This window comes from Typopeltis vanoorti, chromosome 16 (genome assembly GCF_054136105.1).
Source record: "Typopeltis vanoorti isolate ZY-2024b chromosome 16, IOZ_Tvanoo_1.0, whole genome shotgun sequence".
Taxonomy (NCBI): Eukaryota; Metazoa; Arthropoda; class Arachnida; order Uropygi; family Thelyphonidae; genus Typopeltis; species Typopeltis vanoorti.
In genome coordinates, this window is record NC_143564.1 from 16,954,685 (window position 1) to 16,974,202 (window position 19,518).

At 35.1% G+C, this 19,518-nt stretch overlaps 1 protein-coding gene across 1 annotated transcript in view; it reads left to right on the plus strand.

Moving 5' to 3' along the window:
• Positions 1 to 19,518, plus strand: part of LOC150097870 (ATP-binding cassette sub-family C member 1-like) — a 626,276-nt gene that overhangs the window by 119,833 nt on the left and 486,925 nt on the right. The window contains exons 7-8 of the mRNA XM_090406616.1: positions 5,017 to 5,151; positions 15,524 to 15,712. Of these exons, the coding sequence (XP_090262742.1) occupies positions 5,017 to 5,151; positions 15,524 to 15,712 (324 nt within the window). The remainder of the gene's footprint in view (positions 1 to 5,016; positions 5,152 to 15,523; positions 15,713 to 19,518) is intronic.

The following is a 19,518-nucleotide window of genomic DNA, read 5'->3' on the forward strand; positions in this document are numbered from 1 at the left end:
GACCGTTTTGTCAGCTGGGAAGGTGATGGCCACTGTTTTTTGGGATTCCAAAGAAATTATCATGATAAACTATTTGGAAAAGGGTAAGACAGGAGTCTATTATGCATCATTGTTGGACTGTTTAAAAGAAGAACTGAAGAAAAAATGGCCAAGATTGGTGCACAAAAAAGTGCTTTTTCATCAAGACAATGCACCATCGCACATATTGGCCATTGCAATGGCAAAATTGCACGAATTTAGGCTCATATTCTCCGTATTCTTTGGACTTAGCCCTGTGTGACTTCTTCTTGTTCCCAAACTTAAAAATTTGGCTCGGTGGGAAAAAATGTTCTTCAAATGAGGATCTCATCAAGACTGTTAATGACTATTTTGCACAATTTGACAGATCCTACTATTTAGATGGGATGAAAAAATTGGAAACTTGCTGAACCAAATGTGTAGATTTCGATGGAGACTATGTTGAGAAATAAAGGTGATTTTTCCAAAAAAATGTGTTTAACTTATTTTTTTTTTACCAAACTTTTCAAACAACCCTCATACTTTGATTTTTGCAAAGGCTTTTGAAAGATGCTACACAAGTTGGTCAATAAACTGAAGCAGATGGGATTGGATGATAGACTAGTGAGTTGGATAGGGGAATGGCTATTGGATAGATATCAGCAATTTGTGTATAGGGGCCTCTTGAAAGAGGAAAGTCACTAGTGGTGTGTTGTAAGGGTCAGTTTTGGAACTACTATTATTTAATTTGTATATTAATGATCGTGGGATAGGTTTAACTGCTGATATACAACTGTTTGCAGTTGATGCAATACTGGGGAGTGTGATGAGGAATCAAGCAGATGTTGTGACCTTACAGGTAGGCTTGAATAGATGTTGGAAGTTTTTTCCCCACTTGGTTAGACTATAATAAATTTAGTTTAATCCTTTATCCAAGTGTAAGCAAACAAAGTTTGCACCTGAAGTATCTTCAGGACTGAGACAACTCACAACTCATGGTAAAGGTGGACTAAGCTCTCATCACTTGTCTTAGTATCTCCCATAATGCAAAGCACACATCTCCTTGCAGACATGTATAATCCTATGCATTAAAGGAAGGGCCACTACCCAGACTGGTTTCGACCTTTATTGAGGTCTCGTCAGTGGGAGCCACCTCTGGCTCCCACTGATATTAAGGTGGAAGTAATGGAGAAGTCATATTTACCTATATGAGTTACCAAAAGATGTCTCACCTTATTATTAAATTACTCTGGATTTAGAGAAAGATGTTGGAAGTTTTTTCCCACTTGGTTAGACTATAATAAATTTAGTTTAATCCTTTATCCAAGTGTAAGCAAACAAAGTTTGCTTCTCACTGACGAAACCTCAATAAAGGTTGAAACCGGTCTGGGTAGTGGCCCTTCCCTTAATGCATAGCATTATACATGTCTGCAAGGAGATATGCTTTGGATTATGGGAGATACTAAGACAAGTGATGATAGCTTAGTCCACCTTTACCATGAGTTGCCTCAGTCCTGAAGATACTTCAGGTGCAAACTTAGTTTGCTTATACTTGGATAAAGGATTAAACTAAATTTATTATAGACTTGAATAGATTGTTGTATACACTTGGTGGGGAAATTTTGGAAGACGTTGAGGAGATAAGAGACCTTGGAGTGGTGGTGGTGGTGGATAAGGATTTAAAATTGAGATGCCACACTGCACAAGTTGTGAAGACATCACATCAGATTATGGCAATGATATGAAGCTTAACATGTAGAATTAAAGAGGTTCTGGTTCCATTGTATAAGGTCTTGATCAGTTCTTTCTGATATGGTGCACAGATTTGAACCATTGGATTTCATTGGTGATGAGGATATGTTAGAAAGGGTCTAAAAAAAAGATGGATTAAGGTCATTCAGAGGTCACATTGTACAAGTTGTGAAGACATCACATCAGATTATGGCAATGATATGGAGGACCTTAACTTGTAGAATTAAAGAAGTTCTGTTTCCATTGTATAAGGTCTATAGTGCACAGATTTGGTCTACTAGTTTTCATGGTGATGAGGATATGTTGGAAAGGATCTAAAGAAGACTGATTAAGGTCGTAACTGGCTTTTCTATGTGGAATATGAGGACAGATTGAGGGAATGCAATTCAAAAAACTTTGCGAATAGGAGGAAGAGAGGGGATGTGATTGAGACAGTTAACTGTCTCAATCTTAACTGTTTGTAAAGGATTGTTATCAGGTTAATGTGGAAGAAATTTTTCACAGAATGGGAGAAGGGGGGGATAGAGCAAGGAGATATACCTGAAATTGGATAAGGAGGGTGAGAGCAGCGATATAAGGAATAGGTTCTTTGCATGGAGAGTGGTTGGTTAATGGAATGCTTTGCCTGACATTGTGATGAATGCAGATACATTGAATGAGTTTAAAGCATCGTTTGATGGGCTTGTGTGTAATAGTGTTTGCCTTCAGTGATGAGTCTTTATATTCCATGGAGGTGTGGTGTTAATAGTAATAATAACAATAAATCATAGATACATACATGTTCGACACTGGTCATGATTTCTAGAACAGGTACTTGTCTTAGAGTGATGGCAAAATTATTACCTTTGACGAGGATATTGACAGCATCTTCTTTAAGTTGCTGCGATAATAAATTCATTACCACGCATTCTTATATAGTTGTGGCCAGTATATGTTTTGCTGTTGGGGAGTGGGAGCTGTATGTCCCCCCCCCCCCAAGCAACTCTTCCTCCTTTATTAAACATTGTGTTCCCTTTACAATCTTAATAATAATAATAATAAAAACTTACCCTGAAACATTTTATTGCTTACTAATGTAATTCTGACAGAAACCATTAACTTTATTAAGCCACATTTCCTCTCTGACATTTTGGAATTATTCTTCACGTTTGTCATTTATTTTTCGTGGAAATTAAAAATAGACATAAAATTAGATGGGATTGCAGTGAGTTCTCTTTAGTCCATCCACGGTATGAAGTATACTATAGGTTTACAGATAACCTTTCGTGGGTAGGAGCAACATAAAAAAAAAGTACACTCAACATAGCCACTGATAAACCAAAATGTCTAGCTGTGCTATGTTGATCTAATGTGACTTATATGAATCTAAGTCACATTACATTCATTGTTAGGATATTTAAGCAGTCAGCATTCAAAAATCTACTTCACTCTCTACCTTTCTAGACACACAAGTGACATTCCCACAGTATGTCATCCTCAAAACTTATATTTGTTCAAACTATATAGCCCTTGAAATTGAACTCAAGTACCTTAGAAACACTTTTGTTTGTTTAATGGCGGTTACAGCCAACATAAAACAAACAAAATGCTGCATGCTTTTATCTTTCCTGAAAGCAATACATATCACAGCAAAATTCTTGTTTCTTATATATATTTAGTGTACATCTGAAAAGATGCTTTCTATTCTCCTTTCCCCTTTGAAACTACACATTCATCTAGCTGTTATAATCCATTCTCCTAAGGATCAGCTTCATCCTCTCACACATCCTGAAGTGTATAAAGGTCCTTATGCTTGCAGCTTGGCCTAGTTTTGACAGATTAGCAGATATGTTAGCATCTGCCTTGAAGATCACAAAACTTATATACAAGATCGTCAGTATGGCAAGTCAGGACTGACAAACCATGCTCTGTATATTCCTTCACACAGGATTAATGGAAGAAAACAATCAAATGTGTTGTACAGAAATTATTAGAGATCTGAAAGAATCTTTTTAGAATCTTCCATTAGTTGGGAAGCACTCTGCTAACTTTTGGTATGGCTGCATTTTAATTTGCCAAATATCTGGGAGACAGTCATTCTGAGACCAAATATAGCTTGACTTCTTCAAATTAACTTTATGGTTATCTGGCCCCTGGGGATTGCCTTATTTAGGACCTTTAGTTCTTTTAAGTTATAAATTTTAAGATTATAATTAATTTAAAAAATGGCCTCTTTTGTGTGAGGATAGTCACTTGGGAAATGAGACAATGTATGTTATATTGCATTGTCAAATGGACTCTGGGGTGAATAATAGTAAGTATAGGAATACTGATAATGCACTGATGTTTCTCTATACACCTGCCAGTTATCAGGAATAAAGGGAATGAATTGGTGGCATTAATAGTTTCAGTAGGTGTAGAGAATGTCACAATCATTGAAATGTGGTTGACAGAATAGGATGCCCTAATAGGAATAGAAGGGTATAACATATTTCATCAGAATAGGATGAGAAATGAATCGGTGACGTGTCACTTATGATGAAACTGTTCTCTGTGGGGTTTATAATTTAGCAGAAAATGGTACAAATAATTTTGTGAGAGTGTATGATGCGAGATGCAGATGAACTGGATATTTAGTGAGATGTTGCTATAGTCTGTATAACACAGAGGGTGATGAGCAGGACATGTACAGTTTAGTTCGTCGAATGCAAAATGAGTGATTAATTTAAAAAATGGTCTCTTTTGTGTGAGGATAGTCACTTGGAAATGGGACAATGTATGTTATATTGCATTGTCAAATGGACTCTGGGGTGAATAATAGTAAGTATAAGAATACCGATAATGCACTGATGTTTCTCTATATACTTGCCAGTTATCAGGAATAAAGGGAATGAATTGGTGGCATTAATAGTTTCAGTAGGTCTAGAGTGCATAGGGTTACATCTTCCATCATTATGGAAGATGTAACCCTATGCACTTTTTTGTTGTCTAAACTGGGGGAAGGGAGAGTATCACAACTATATGATTTATCTTATTAATTATAAAACTGCATGTTTGGTTGCAGCTTTTGGATTTGAAAGACTTCTGCTTCTATAAAAATACAAAAATAAGAATGAATCTATATAAAATTTTAATATATTCTTAACTTTTTAAAATTTGCTTCTATTTTAGGTAGCTGACATGTTAAACAATATAAATAGTCATTTATTTCAATTTTTACTTGTAGTGAAATCTCAAGTAGAAATTAAATTATAACTGATGTCACTGTTATTTTGTTATTTTAAATAGCATAGTCATAATAGGATGGAAGCGTGCTTTAACTTATGAAGATTTGTGGTCCCTTGGCTATGAAGACAGGTGCGAAAATGTCATTCCTAAGTTCACCAAGTGCTGGTCCCACTATCTTCTTAAATCCCAAACTAGGTAAGTGCTATTAATGTTTTGGGTACAAATTAATAATGTGTTTGTCAGCATCATTTTGTTCATGCATAATAACACTGCCACTGTCTATGTGAGTTTGATGAAATTTAGTACGGTAGGTGAATTTGATACATCATTTTAGAATGGTCACCTTTCTTTATTTTAACCATCAATCCACACACTTAATTTGTTTAGTTTGAGTTGCATCTAGCTTTTACAACATCATCATCATCAAATTCCTGCCATGTACCCTCAAGGGGTGTACAGGATATGATAGTACGACATGAAAAAAATTACATCATTACTAACTTCCTACAACATACTACATTATAATTGGCACCCACTATAATTGCAGGGATAAAATCTCTGGTACATACGAAATGCTTTGACAGTAATGTTACTGTCAAAACATTACTGTCATTACCATACAGAATAGATGGGATATTTTTGTGCAGATAATTTTTGCATTGTGTTGCTTCAATCTGCGTACAGAATTTAGACTTTAATTTTGTTCAATGTTGTAATATGAACTAGCTCCATCACGCTTGGAATTGACTGAATTTCCTTTTATTTTTTCTGTAATTTACGAGTTTAGTGTTGCCGCGAAATTTGATGCATTAAAATATAGATATTGGCATGTATCCCCAGTCAAAGAAGCTATATATTTCAATTCTGCCTTTGCTGAAGTATTTTATTTCTTTCAGGGAGAATTATTAGGATAGAGATTTAAATATATATTATGTTTTCAGTTAATGGTTTTAATTTAATACAATAGATGTGCACTGTAGCAAATGCTCATGCCATTTTAAGATTACCATTGTAAGCAGTGAAGTTCTCTGTATTTCCCATCAAAAGACGTCATAATCAGTGTCCTAAAATTTTCATTTATTGCAAACGGATATATATATTTTTAACTTAATCTATCACAATATAAGTATACCACAATATCTAATAGATTGATAGAATATGAAAATACAGTAATACCTTGTATAGTGTTGGTTAATAAATGCTGAAAAAGTTCTCTGCTATGCAAAATCGCACTCTTTAAAACATTATTATAATGTATAAGAATATAGTGTAATGCGTTCCGAAAGACAATTACAGTATTGTTGACAAAAAAATAATAATTACATCATTTGTTTACTGCAAGCTCACAAGAAATACTAATTAATGTGCACATAAAAATTAAAATGGATTAAAATAAAACAAAAAAATAGGATTTTTATTGTTGATAAAAATCCTATCCTAATAACCAAACATGACTTTTTATTTGGAAAAATTGCATTTAAACAATGTAGGTTGTGCACAGGTTTTTTTCTTAATGTTCACTGCTTGCATATCTTTGTAACATGGAATGCTTGCCAAACTTTAATGATGCATTCAATGTTAGGATTGGTATCCATAAGAAAATCAGGAGCATTGTCTATTTTTCCAACTATTGAGCAGATCCTTGATAAGGTTCGAGGATCTGCTCTCATTACCACTGTGTAGTTGCAGTATTCCTATTCAAAACACAAAGATGGTTGTGGCCATTGAGCATTATTCCATTCTACACAAGAACACTACCTCATCATAAGTGTCCCTTTCTCTGATGTTGGAGGAATAATACCACATTCCTTATTCTCTCTGGATCAACCAGAGACTGGAATCTGTTTGTAGGCTAAAACAAGACTCAGAGAACAGCACTATACCCCATTTTGCCAAGACTCCAAGTCTCTAGTGCCTTTTTTACACTTTTTGTCCCCATGTTTGTGTTTAATAGAATATGCCAGCCTGGTTGGTCGAGTGGTCAGCATATCTGCTCTCCAGCCAAAAGGCTGCAGGTTCGAATCCCATCATGGGCATAGATGTTTGTGATTGTCTGTGAAAATACTAGTGGTGATGATGGGCAGTAGATGGCATTGGTGAAGATGATGATAGTAGTTGCGGTTTGTTGTAGTTGGTGGATTGAGTAGTGGAAACAGAGCATTCTAGAGTAGGTTCTCTCCCTCGAGGTGTTACATAATAATAACAATAATAATAAACCACTGGTTTTCTTGCATCGATTCCACTCAAACTGAACCTTCTTAACGCAGTTCGATTGGAAATGTTTTCACCTGTGGCCACAGCATACTCACAAGACACGTGGCTTCAGGGCATCATAGGGTTCTGTCTTTCTGTTAGAACAGATAGCGGTCTGTTTTGTTTGACATAACTCTCAGGTGACCTTGAGCAGCTCTGCTTGTAACGATTCCTGTCTCCTGAAACTATCCATAGTGCTGAGATGACACTTCATGATTCATTAAACCAATGTTCCATGTCATCATCTAAATGATGATGATATGACATCCTGACGGTACTGTTAATCCACTGAGCAAGCTAAAAAACTGGAATGAAGTGATGGGGTCAAGTTTTATTGTGTCAAGTTTCATTGCGTGGTAGAGCAATTTCTATTGGATATTCAGAATTTGCATGCCAAATGTCTATTATATCAATATTCTTTGGAGACACTGATAAAAATAAAATATTCATGAAAACATTTTGTTCTTACAGTTTTGTTGAGTAGGATACACACACACACACACACACACACACACACACACACACACACACACACACACATATATATATATATATATATATATATACCGTATATGTCGTCATATAAGACAATTCTCAAATACTACAGAAAACCCCACAAAATCATGGGTCATCTTATACGGTGAGTATAAAAAGGAAAGCTTAATTTCTTGGGATGAACATTTAGGTAGTTATAATACATCGTTATATAAGAAAATAAAAATAGGCAGTGTTTATAAACAAATCAGATTAATTTTTTGTTACATAAATTTATTTAAAATATTACAATAGATGTAAATCTTAAAAAACAAATAATAATGATTAACCTAAATTTTCATACTGATATTCTTCATCATCTATTTGAAAATAGTTCTTCAGATTCATTGTTTAAATGATCGTCATATGGATCCCAGTTTGAATCTGGTTAATTGATTTCGTTTTCATCGTCATCAGTGTACCACAACAGATCATCTTCCATACCATCCATAAGATTAGAGATGCCACACTTTTTAAATGATTTTATTACGGTCTCTACTTTTACTTTATTCAATGCTTTGATCACAAAATTGCACAGCATATCAAGTGATACAGCACACATAGATCCACTGTTTGTAAATGATTTTTCACCAGTCAACATCCAATTATTCCACTCTTCTCGCATGCGATCTTTAAATGGTTTGTTCAAGAAGACGTCTAGTGGTTGCAATATAGAAGTTAAACCACCTGGTATAACAGCAATTTTTGTGTTATTTTTTTTCTAGAAGACTTTTAGTATTCTCGGTTAAATGACTACAAAACATATCCCATACTAATAAACTGCATTTCTTCATTATACCACCTGGTCGCATGTTCCACACATTATTTATCCATAATTTCACTGTTTTTGCCCATTCATTCTTTTTCGTGAAAATGTACAAAAACACCTGAAGGAAATTTTATCTTAGGTTTAGTTTTACATTTGAAGATGATCGATTTTAACCTGATTCTATCAGCCAAACACGATAACACAACCGTAAACCTTGTTTTTTCATGACCTGTACTTCAAACTAGCACACTCTTACTACCTTCAGACTCCACTGTTTTATTGTTTATCATATCAAAGCTCATAGGAGTTTCATCCATATTTCCAATATTTTACAATAGCAATTTATGTTCTTGTCTCAACTGAATAATAAATTTATGGAAACTGGTAAGGTATGTGGTCAAGATCTTCTAGTAGTTTTGGAGCAATTTTTGTTTTTTGTCGTATTACCAGATTTTGTTTGTTCATAAAATGATTACACTATCCTGAAGTAGCTTGAAATTGTATACTTTCACCAGGATTCAATCTTGACTTTTAGTGCATATGCTGTAATCATATTTCTTGTGACAAGATAACCATTCAAGATAAGCCTTTGTTCGAATACCCATTCTGCAATGTTATTTTTCAGTTGCGGCCATTGCGTGATCCCCATTCTCATTGCACATTTTTTCTTTGGAAATTTTTTAAAAATATCTTCTTTCTTCCTCCATTCTCTTACTATCTTCTCGGTTATGCCAAACTTTCTTGCAGCAGCACAGTTATTAGTTTGATTTGCCATTTTAATTACCCTTATTTTAAATCGAGCTTCATACTTCCTTTGTTTTGTTGCTGGTTCCATGATTTTAAATGATAACAATTTTAATAATCCTAAAATTAAAAAATAATGCAAAATTAATAATCACTTTTAATTAGAGTAATTCACATAAATACTAAATCTGTGCTATGCAAAAAAATAACAGATATGCATAGATATAATAATAATGGATATAACAACAATATCTAACATTGCATTAATACAAGAAAGAAGAAATTGGGAAGGGGGGGGGTCATCTTATACAACCGACATATGCTTAAAACCTAAAAAGGCCTCATCTTATACGGCGGTCATCCTGTATGCTGACGTATATGGTATATGTATTGTGATTTATGATTTATCTAATGATTTATCTCTACTATAGCAAAAATAGAAATGACATTTATTTTAAGCTTTATATGTGCTGTAGACATGTAATCAATTAATTATCATGGCCAGAAGACTGCACTTCACTTTGGTTTTTCAAGATGTTTGCTAGCAATAATTTTGCATTGAAATGGGAACATTATTTTTGCTAGGTTTTCACTCTTCATTTCTTCTTTAACATTTATGTGTTGTCATCGTATTATTTTATTATAATGCCTTTTCTGCTTTTTTCTTGTTGCCTAACAATTTCTTGCCATTTGAAGTATTCTAAGCGAAACAAGCAATGCATTTATACATCATTTAATAAATTTTATATTTTATGAAACTGTTTTCTTATAGTATCTTAACGGTATTCAGCTCTTGTTGTTGGAATTTTTTCCACTTGGTTATACTATAAATTAAAGATATCAAGAAATTATATACTTGGTTTAATCCTTTTATCCAAGTATAATCGAACAAAGTTTGCACCTGAACTGTTTTCAGGACTGGAGCAACTCGTATATAGAAGCTAATGACTTCACATCACTTGCCTTAGTATCCCATAATGCAAAGCACGGCTATGTATAATGCTGTGCATTATGGGAAAGGTCATTACCCAGACTGGTTTTGACCTTTATTGAGCTCACTGATTTTTTAGGAAATAGTTGAGTTTCTGAGTGATCACCTTGCGAATGTGTATTATCCAGTTGGAGATAAGTTGCAGCTGCCGATGTGACAGAGCATGATGTCAGAATTGAGATAGATGAACAGGAAGTATTCAGCATATTGAAAAATATCAATATAAATACAGCAGTGGGACTGTTTGGCATGTTAGCTCTTGTGCTACATGAATGTGTAAGAGAATTGGCAGTGCCTCTGATGAAATTCTAATTTACAGCTCTCACAAGGTTCCAAGGGGGTGGAAAGAGGGCGAGATAGTTTCATTACATAAAGGGGCTCCAAAACAGAAATAACAAATTATGGACCAATTAGTATCTCTGAAGTGGTGGTTAAAGTATCGGAAAAGTTGGTTAAAGGTAAAATCCAGCAGTTGAGTGGAAAGGAATATGATACCCTATAGTGGGCAATATAGCTTTGTAAAAGGTAGGTCCTACCTTAGTAATTTATTCACATTTTGTAATAAAGTGACAGCGAAACTGGATAAAGGGAATGACTACACCATGATACTGCTGGACTTTGCAAAAGCATTTGACAGAGTAGCACATGGAAAACTATTACAGAAGTTTTAGCAAATGGGAATGGATATGAAGCTGGTTGCATGAATTGGGATAGGGAGGCTGACAAACAGACAGCAGAGAGTAGTATGAGGTGTGACAATTTAATTCCCAGAATGTACCTGTAAAAAACCTATGTTCAGAACTATACATTCGTGGCTACTGTCGCCTTTGAAGTAGTCCCCCTTGTGCATTTATACACTGGTATAGGTGGTGTTCCCATTTTTTGGAAAGGCTGGAACTCTTTTTCCAGAATACTCTTGAGTTCCTTTTATCACATTATGCTAGATATCAGCAATGTTAGAAAATCTTTGTCCTTTTTAGCGGAGTCTTCAATTTTGGAAACAGCCAGAAATCACAGGGAGTTAAGTTGGGTGAATAAGCAGTATGACCTAATTCAGTATTCAATTTTTTGCCCAGAAACTCTCTCACGATGAGTGCACTATGGCTTGCCGCACTGTCATGATGGATGATCCACTTGTCAGGCCACAATTCAGGTCTTTTTCTCTGAACAGCATCTTGTAATCTTTCGGCACCTCTAAATTGCATTGTTGGTTGATCGTTTGTCTCTGTTCAATGAATTCATAGTGGACTATCTCCTTGTGATTCAAAGAAACACACCAGCATGGTCTTGAACTGTGAACGTGATGTGTGCATTTTTCAGATGTGGCAAATTCGGGGTTTTCCACTGCATGCTCTGGCATTTTGTTTTGGGATCATTCTGGAAGCACCAGGTTTTGTCACCCATAATTACTCTTGGAAACGTGCTTATTTACAGAAAGATCAATCACAACTTGAACCTGCCACTGCTTCTGTTTGTCTTTCACGATCCTAGGCACAAACGTTGCAGAAATCTTTCACATACCCAGTTGCCCTGACTGTTTCTCGATTCATTTGCAATTCATCAGCCATTAATTGCACACTTAATTGTCTGTCAGACCATACCAAATCTCGCACTCTGTTCACATTTGCATCCGTCATTTTTGTTTTTGGCTGCTTACTTCTGGGGCCATCGTTGACATCTTCTTTGCCCACCTTCGAGTCTCTTATGCTACTCAAAGACACTTGACTTTTTCAGAGCATCCACACCATATGCCACTCTCAACAGCTCCAACATTTCTGTAATTGCTTTGCTAATTTTCATGCAAAATTTGATGATAACACACTGCTCTAAATTTCAATTGCACATTTTTATGCCAAAGTTTACACACAGATCTCTATTGTTTTTGCAATAGCTAACTAGCAAATGGCTTTGTTGGCTTGATGTTTACATGCGCATTAGTTAAAACATTTACACATATGTACCAACATGATTACTCACTTGACTCCAACCAGATCACCACATGGGCGACACTATGTGGCCGTTCTGGAATTAAATTGTCACACCTTGTATATGGTGGAGTAGAATCTAGGAGAATGAATGTGATTAATTTAGTTATTTGCTGATGATTCAAAACTAGTAAGGACAATAGTTGATAAAGGTGATGTAGATATTCTGAAGGATGATTTAAATAAATTGGCATTGTGGGCAAAGGATATTGATAGTCAATTTAATATTGCAAAATGTGAGTTTATGTACTTTGGGTTGAAAAGGTAACATACTATATATAGTGATGGTACTAGATTGCAGGAAATTGATGATGCTAGGGACTTTTTTATATATATATATATATATATATATATATATATATAAATCTGATCCATACATGAAAGGCCACAAGACCTATAGCACACTAGTGCCGCATGTGTATGTGTGTGTGTGTGGGCAAGAGGAATAGAAGAAAGGAGCAGTCTGTTCACATTTTACTTGAACAGTTGAGGGTTGTAATCTTTGGGGAAGGTAGAGCAGAAGAGACTGTTCCAAAGGACAGAAGTAGATGGAATAAAAGAGGAGGCAGTGAATTTGGTTGTTGAATTTTAAGATGGACTGTAAAGAGGTGTTGGTCAGCAGTGGCTCTTGTTTTAATGATTTTGAAGGAGAGTGGAGAAATAATAGTGACCGATTCAGCAGAGCACTATCCATGAAAGTATGTAGAAGAGGCACAAGGTTGAAACTGAATGTATGTGAGAGAGGGATTGAAGTGGATTTGTAAGAAAGGGATTGAAGTGGATTTGTAAGAAAGGGGTCATTAATTAGCCAGATTGTCCTCTTTTGGATAGAATTGCGCAATCGTAGAGAGGATTTTGGTGTACTACCCCAAATATGGAAGCAATATTCCATTGCTGGGCAAATTTGGGCTTTGTATAGAGTTAGCAGCTGTTAAGGTGTGATGTACATGCAAAAAAGTACATGTTTTTTGGCAACTGCAGAAGCTACAGGGTGTTCGGGATAAATTTGACAGTTTCGTAAGGAAAAAGAAAATCTTCTTTGTATCTATTAAATTTAATGAATTGACAAAAAAACATTACAGGCAGAGTTAATTACAATACTATCAACAAGATTTACTCAAAATAACCACCATTAGCATCGATCACAGCTTCAATTCTGCTTCGGAACCTCGAACAAGCTGATGCTACAGTCTCCCTGGGAAGGGCCGCAAAAACTGTTTTAATTTTATCCATTAACTGGGCTTTTGTATTACTGGAAGTGCGATTGGTGTCTTTTTCAACTGCGCCCCATACAAAATAATCCATGGGGTTAAGGTCTGGGGAGTTTGGAGGCCAAACATTTGGACTGGTGAAGTCGTAGAAATTTTCAGACAACCATTTTTGACTTTTCCCAGAGGTGTGGCAAGGGGCCGAATCCTGCTGCCATACATACGGCCTACCATTGGCTACCCTTGTTATCCAGGGCTTGACTACAGTTAGCAACTCCACGAACAAAGCCCGAATTCCAATGCCAGGGTTCTTCAACACCTGTTCCTGCAGATTTGCGAGGAATTCTGCTGTACGAACGCAATCAGATCGTCTGCTAGGGATCTTTCTTCTTGCTACATCCTCGTAGTCACCATTGCAAGTCTCTAGTTCATGCCTGATTGTTTTTACTGTATTCAGGGAGCATTGGGCAGCAGTCGTAATATCCTTATTTTGATGGCGGGCACGAATCATCATGATACAAGTTATTCTCTTCCATGATTCAGGTGGGTTCCAGCTATCCATCCTTTCTGACATCTTGTATATGAATGAAGAAGGGTCCAAACTTTTAAATGAAGAGAAGTGTGTGTTAATACATGTAACTTACGGAAAAATATAATTAATTATAAATATGTCAAATTTATCCCGAACACCCTGTATAGTCGAAATATGGTTGTGCCAGAAAAGATCGGAGGTGTGAGTCAGTCCAGAATGAGAAATCTGATCGTGTTTGGATGTCTCAGTATTACTGAAGGTGAGAGGAGAAGGGGGGGGGTGGATGTGGGCTCTTTCTTGTGAGAAATCAGACAGAACTGAGTTTTGGTGACATTTGAAGTTTACAAGGTTGTCTTTGCCACCACCGGATATAGCTAGGAGATCTGAGTTCTGTTCCCTGGTTGCAGTAGATCTTGAGGATTCTAATACTTGAGCACTAAGGATTATTTGGAGGTTGAACAACATGCTAATAAGTAACAATAGAGTCTTTATAAGTCTATGATTTAACTTTATCTTGACTACTAGGCACAGATTTGGCTGCCTACGTTTTTTGAGGTGGCATAGAGGATTCAGTGACGAGTGACTGAGTTGGTGACAGGCCTATGGAATGCTTATTATGAAGATAGGCTGAAGGTGTGTGGGTTGCAAAGTATTATTATACAGGTATCGCCATGGAGTCTTCCATGATGAATCTTCTGACTCCATAGCGATACCTGTATAATAATACTAATAATATAGCAAACATGATTATAGTGAACTTGTATGCTATATCAAATTACTTAAAAATTGTTAAATTTTTGTAGTAATTTGATATAGTAGCATAGTATCAGTGCTTTAAAGGAAATTCACTATAGTGAATTATTTCTTTAGTCTTACTCAGTAAAAGTTATACAGTAGTGAAATGCAGCCATGAATTTATTTCATTAAGGCATAATTTATTTTATTACTGTGTATAACCCATTACAGATCTGCAAGATTAAAAAAAAAATAAAATTAAAAATTAAAAAAAATCTGAAATGCATAGATATACAGGCTAAAAATCTTCTGTTGACTAAACTGTATGAATAGGAAAACTTTGACAAGATCAAGATCCAGTTGAGTAGTGTTGAGCCTAAATGTCTATCACAAGAATTATGAGAATGATTTTTAAGTTTAGAGGATTAGATATTTTCTTATTAGTGTTTCATTTAGGATTTATACAAAGAATTTGTTGATCAAGGAAAAACTGTGCATTTGCTAAATTATTAATTGAAAACAAACCTTTCATAATTAATTCTGAGTTTGAATATTGTCACCAAAGATGGTTTATCCTGAGTTACACAACAATCATAGTAGACTATAAGTAGCCATGAATTTATTTATGAAAATTTTAATTAGATGTACTCATGATTTGGCTCTGTTATGTCATATTTGAGTTAAATGTTGTAATCTTATGAATATGTGAATATGAAATTATAATAATCCACATGCATTTCATTTGTGCATGTTAGTTTTTGTAGTATTAATATATCATGACACATTTTTTTTACCGTGTGATTCGTTTTAATTTAGGTTAGATGGATCAGCATTATACAGTCCAAAGAAATCTAGTGATAAAATAAATTTTTCTGCATCCAAAGACAAACATAAACCTTCCATTGTACCTGCTCTGGTAAAGACATTTGGTTACTTTTTCTTACATGGTACAATTTTTAAACTTGGTCATGATCTTCTTCAGTTTGTTAGTCCTCAGCTTTTAAAGTAAGTTAGGGGGAAAAAGCATGCTTTGCTATTATTTGTAAATGAATACTGGCTATTTTTATGTGATGATTTGTTTTTATTTAAAATTTATTAGCATGTATACCTAACTTTTCCTTCCACAGTATTACAAAGAAGATAATATGTAATAAAAGGTTTTTTAATATAATTTTTCTTCCATGTAAAAAAAATTATATTAAAAGAACAAGAAGATTTGCATTCCATATTGAATGTGGGTAAATATATTTAAATTTCAGTATTGGAAGGAGCAGGGAACCTAACAACTTAATATGGAAAAGCAAGTAGCAATGAAGGTCAACCTGAAATACTTTGATATGCTTTATGCAAGTTTTATTATGGCTGTTCTATGTGTAATTTAGAAAAATTTCGTTTGAAGGTTGCATCAAAGGTGATTGGCTTGGAGCTTGTCTTGTGTCAATATACAAAAAACTAAAACCAAATGCAGGAATCGCAGAGAAATTTTCCTATTGAGTGTCCAATGATGAAAGATGTATACATGAATATTTGAGAAGTAGCAAGAAAAATTTTTGCCAATAGATATGACAAAAAGTGAAGCCAAATAGGAAACATGTTTTGTCATAAAAATTGTGATAACATAAGGATTTTAAAAAGTTTTGAAATGCTATATGAATATGTTACCAGGGGATCACCTATTCAGAATGCTGACATTATATGGCATAAATGATACCTTACACAGAGTGATATAAGTTATAACTCAGCAGTTAAAACTGAAGGATGTAGAGTAAAGTAGCTCTATATAAAGTTAGGTGGATGATACTGTTATCTATCTCCACTGCCATCTGTAATTTGTTTAGATCACATTGTAATTGTAATATTAAACCTGATGTTAGAATTAGAAATATTAATTTGAAATATACCCTTTGATTTGATATTCCCAGCTAATGTGGGAGGCGTCTGGTGATTGAGCTGGCAACCCGTCATTGGACATAAAACAGTACTGCTCTAGAAACCAAGACAAACATAAATCAGAAGGGAAAATTGGACATCGATCGGAAGAGGAAAAGAAAAAAAACGATATGAAATAATAAAACTAGCAACATGGAATGTAAGAGCGATTAATGGAAAAGAGGAAGAACTTATACAAGAAATAGCCAAAAGAAAAAACATTAAAATATGCAGCATAACACAAACAAAAAAAAAAAAAAAAGGAAATGGAGCAATGAAAATACAAGATTACATATTTATATACAGTGGAGTAAAAAAACAAAACAGAGCTGAAGCTGGAGTAGTAATACATTGAGTTAAATGAAAATATAGAAGAATTTTAATAGTAAGGATAAAAACAGATGGTGCTTAAAGATCAAAGCTGTTTAACTGAGAGGAGACCTCGACAGCACCTTTAAAGGAATGTGGAGAACCGACCAGGGCTTCTGACCTAATGTCCAATCCTCACCTTCTCGTGGTGCACCCTGTTGGGTATCTACCTGGATACTGAACGAACAAGGATGGACTGACAATTTGGAATTGAGCTGACAAAATTGTATTCTTATTGGCTTAAACCAAAATACAAAATGATGTTACAACATAACAAAATTAAATGCAGGCTGGAGTGTCACCTGGTTAAACAAGGCCCCCATTGTTTTTGCCAGGGAACCAGGGAGAACAGCGAAAAGTCACCTACTGGAACAAATCTGAAAATACACCCCAACTCAACATCACTTGAGTTAAAGATCGGTACTATCAACATAAGAAGCCTGAATGGCAAAGAAATGGAGCTAGCTGAGGAATTAGATAAGTACCAGATCGACATAATAGGGATGACTGAAACAAAAAAATACAAAAACTGGTGAGGTCTTTCTGAGCAATAAACACAAATTGTTCTATTCAGGCAATGACAATCAAGGAAAAGGAGGAGTAGCCATAGTATTCAACACTAAATACGAGGCTATTCTTCTTGAATGGCAGTCAGTCTCAAGTAGAGTAATGTGGGCAAATATGAGAATGGGGAACTGGACAATGAGACTTATTTGTGCATATGGTCCCACAGAAGGTTCTACTAAGGTAGAAGTAGAGGAATTTTTTGAGGCTTTAGAAAAAGCAACTGACACAATGAAAAAGGAAAAGTTGGTCCTTGTTGGGGAATCTAAATAGCAGAGTAGGAAATGATTGTGAGACATACAAAAATATTTTGGGAAAATTTGGAGAAAAGAGCAAAGCTAATAATAATGGCAAATACCTGTTGGATTTCTGCTCAGGACATGGACTGGTTATTACTAACACCATGTTCCAACATAAAAATGTGCACAAATTCACATGGAGAGAAGAAGCAAGGAATAAGAAAAGTCTCATTGCCTATGTTATTGTTGATAGTGATGTTTTCTCCCTGGTGCAGAACACCAGAGCATACAGAGGATTTGAAATTGGAAGCGATCACTATTTAGTCTTGAGCAGGATAAAATTGAATTTCATATTGAAAAGAATAACATGTAAGAAAGTTTTAAAGCGAATAAAAGTTGAGCAGCTCTCAGATGTGAACTGTAGACTAACAAACACAAATATTATTGAAGAAAAAATGAAAGAGTTTGAGAACAGGAACGAAACCTTGGAGATTCAATGGCAAGCCTTGAAGAAAATCCTGATTGATTCAGCCAGAGAGGCATATGGTGAGGTTGTTTGCAAGGATAGAAAAATTAGAACTCCATGATGGACGCAGGAAGTTAAAGAGGCAGTGAAGGAAAAGAAGAAAGCATATCAAAAGTTTCTGGCAAATAAGTCAGCTTGTGCTCTTAGAGAATATAGAGACAAATGTAAGAAAGCTAAAAACTGTGTAAAACTAGCTAAACAAAAGTCATGGGAGGACTTTGGCAAGAACATAGAAAATGAATATCAAAAAAGTGGCAAAAATTCTGGAGGTTGTTGAAGAAGCTTAGAAATGGAGGAAAGAGTGCTGTAAAAGAAGTTAGAAGTGATAAAGCTGACATGAAAATGGGACAAAAAGATATCCTTGAAGTATGTAGTAATTACTTCGAAAAATTGCTAAATGAAAGAAGCAGTGATAGCACAGTGGTAAAAAACACTCAACAGGCATACAGTCAGGAATACGTATTTGAAGTAGAAAAAGCCATCAAAGGCTTGAAATGTGGAAAGACAGCAGAGTAGATGATATTTGACCAGAAATGCTAAAGTATGGTGATATTAAAGTCTTACAGTGGCTGCATTGCATAGTTCAGAAGGCCTGGACAGAGGGACGAATTCCCTATGATTGGAGTATTGATCTCATATAGTACCCATATATAAAAAGGTAAATAAAACTGAATGTGAGAATTACATAGATATTACAGAGGTAGAAGTAAATACAGGAAGATGGTTTAATGTTAAATCTGATGTGAGACAAGGATGTACATTATTTCCTCTGATTATTCATTATCTATATGTATCACATTATGAAGAAAAGTAGTATTAAACATGATATAAGAATTGGAGATGTTAATATCAGCTCTTTGCTTTATGCGGATGATGTTATACTTCTAAATAAATCTGCTGCAAGTCTGCAAGATTCCCCTGACTAAATTGAATAACTGTTGTAATAGATATGGTATGAACAGGGCTGATCTGAGAGTATCTGATACCCCTAGGCGAAGAAAATTTAGGCGCCCCTATACATTTTATTGTATAGGGGCGCCTAAATTTTATTGTTGACCTTCATACCCGGCCCTGGGTATGAAGGTCAACAATAAAAAGATAATGAAAATAGGCAGAATTGTAGAAGATGTCAACTGCATTATGTGAATGGAGAACCTGTGGAACATGTAAAACATTTCAACTAC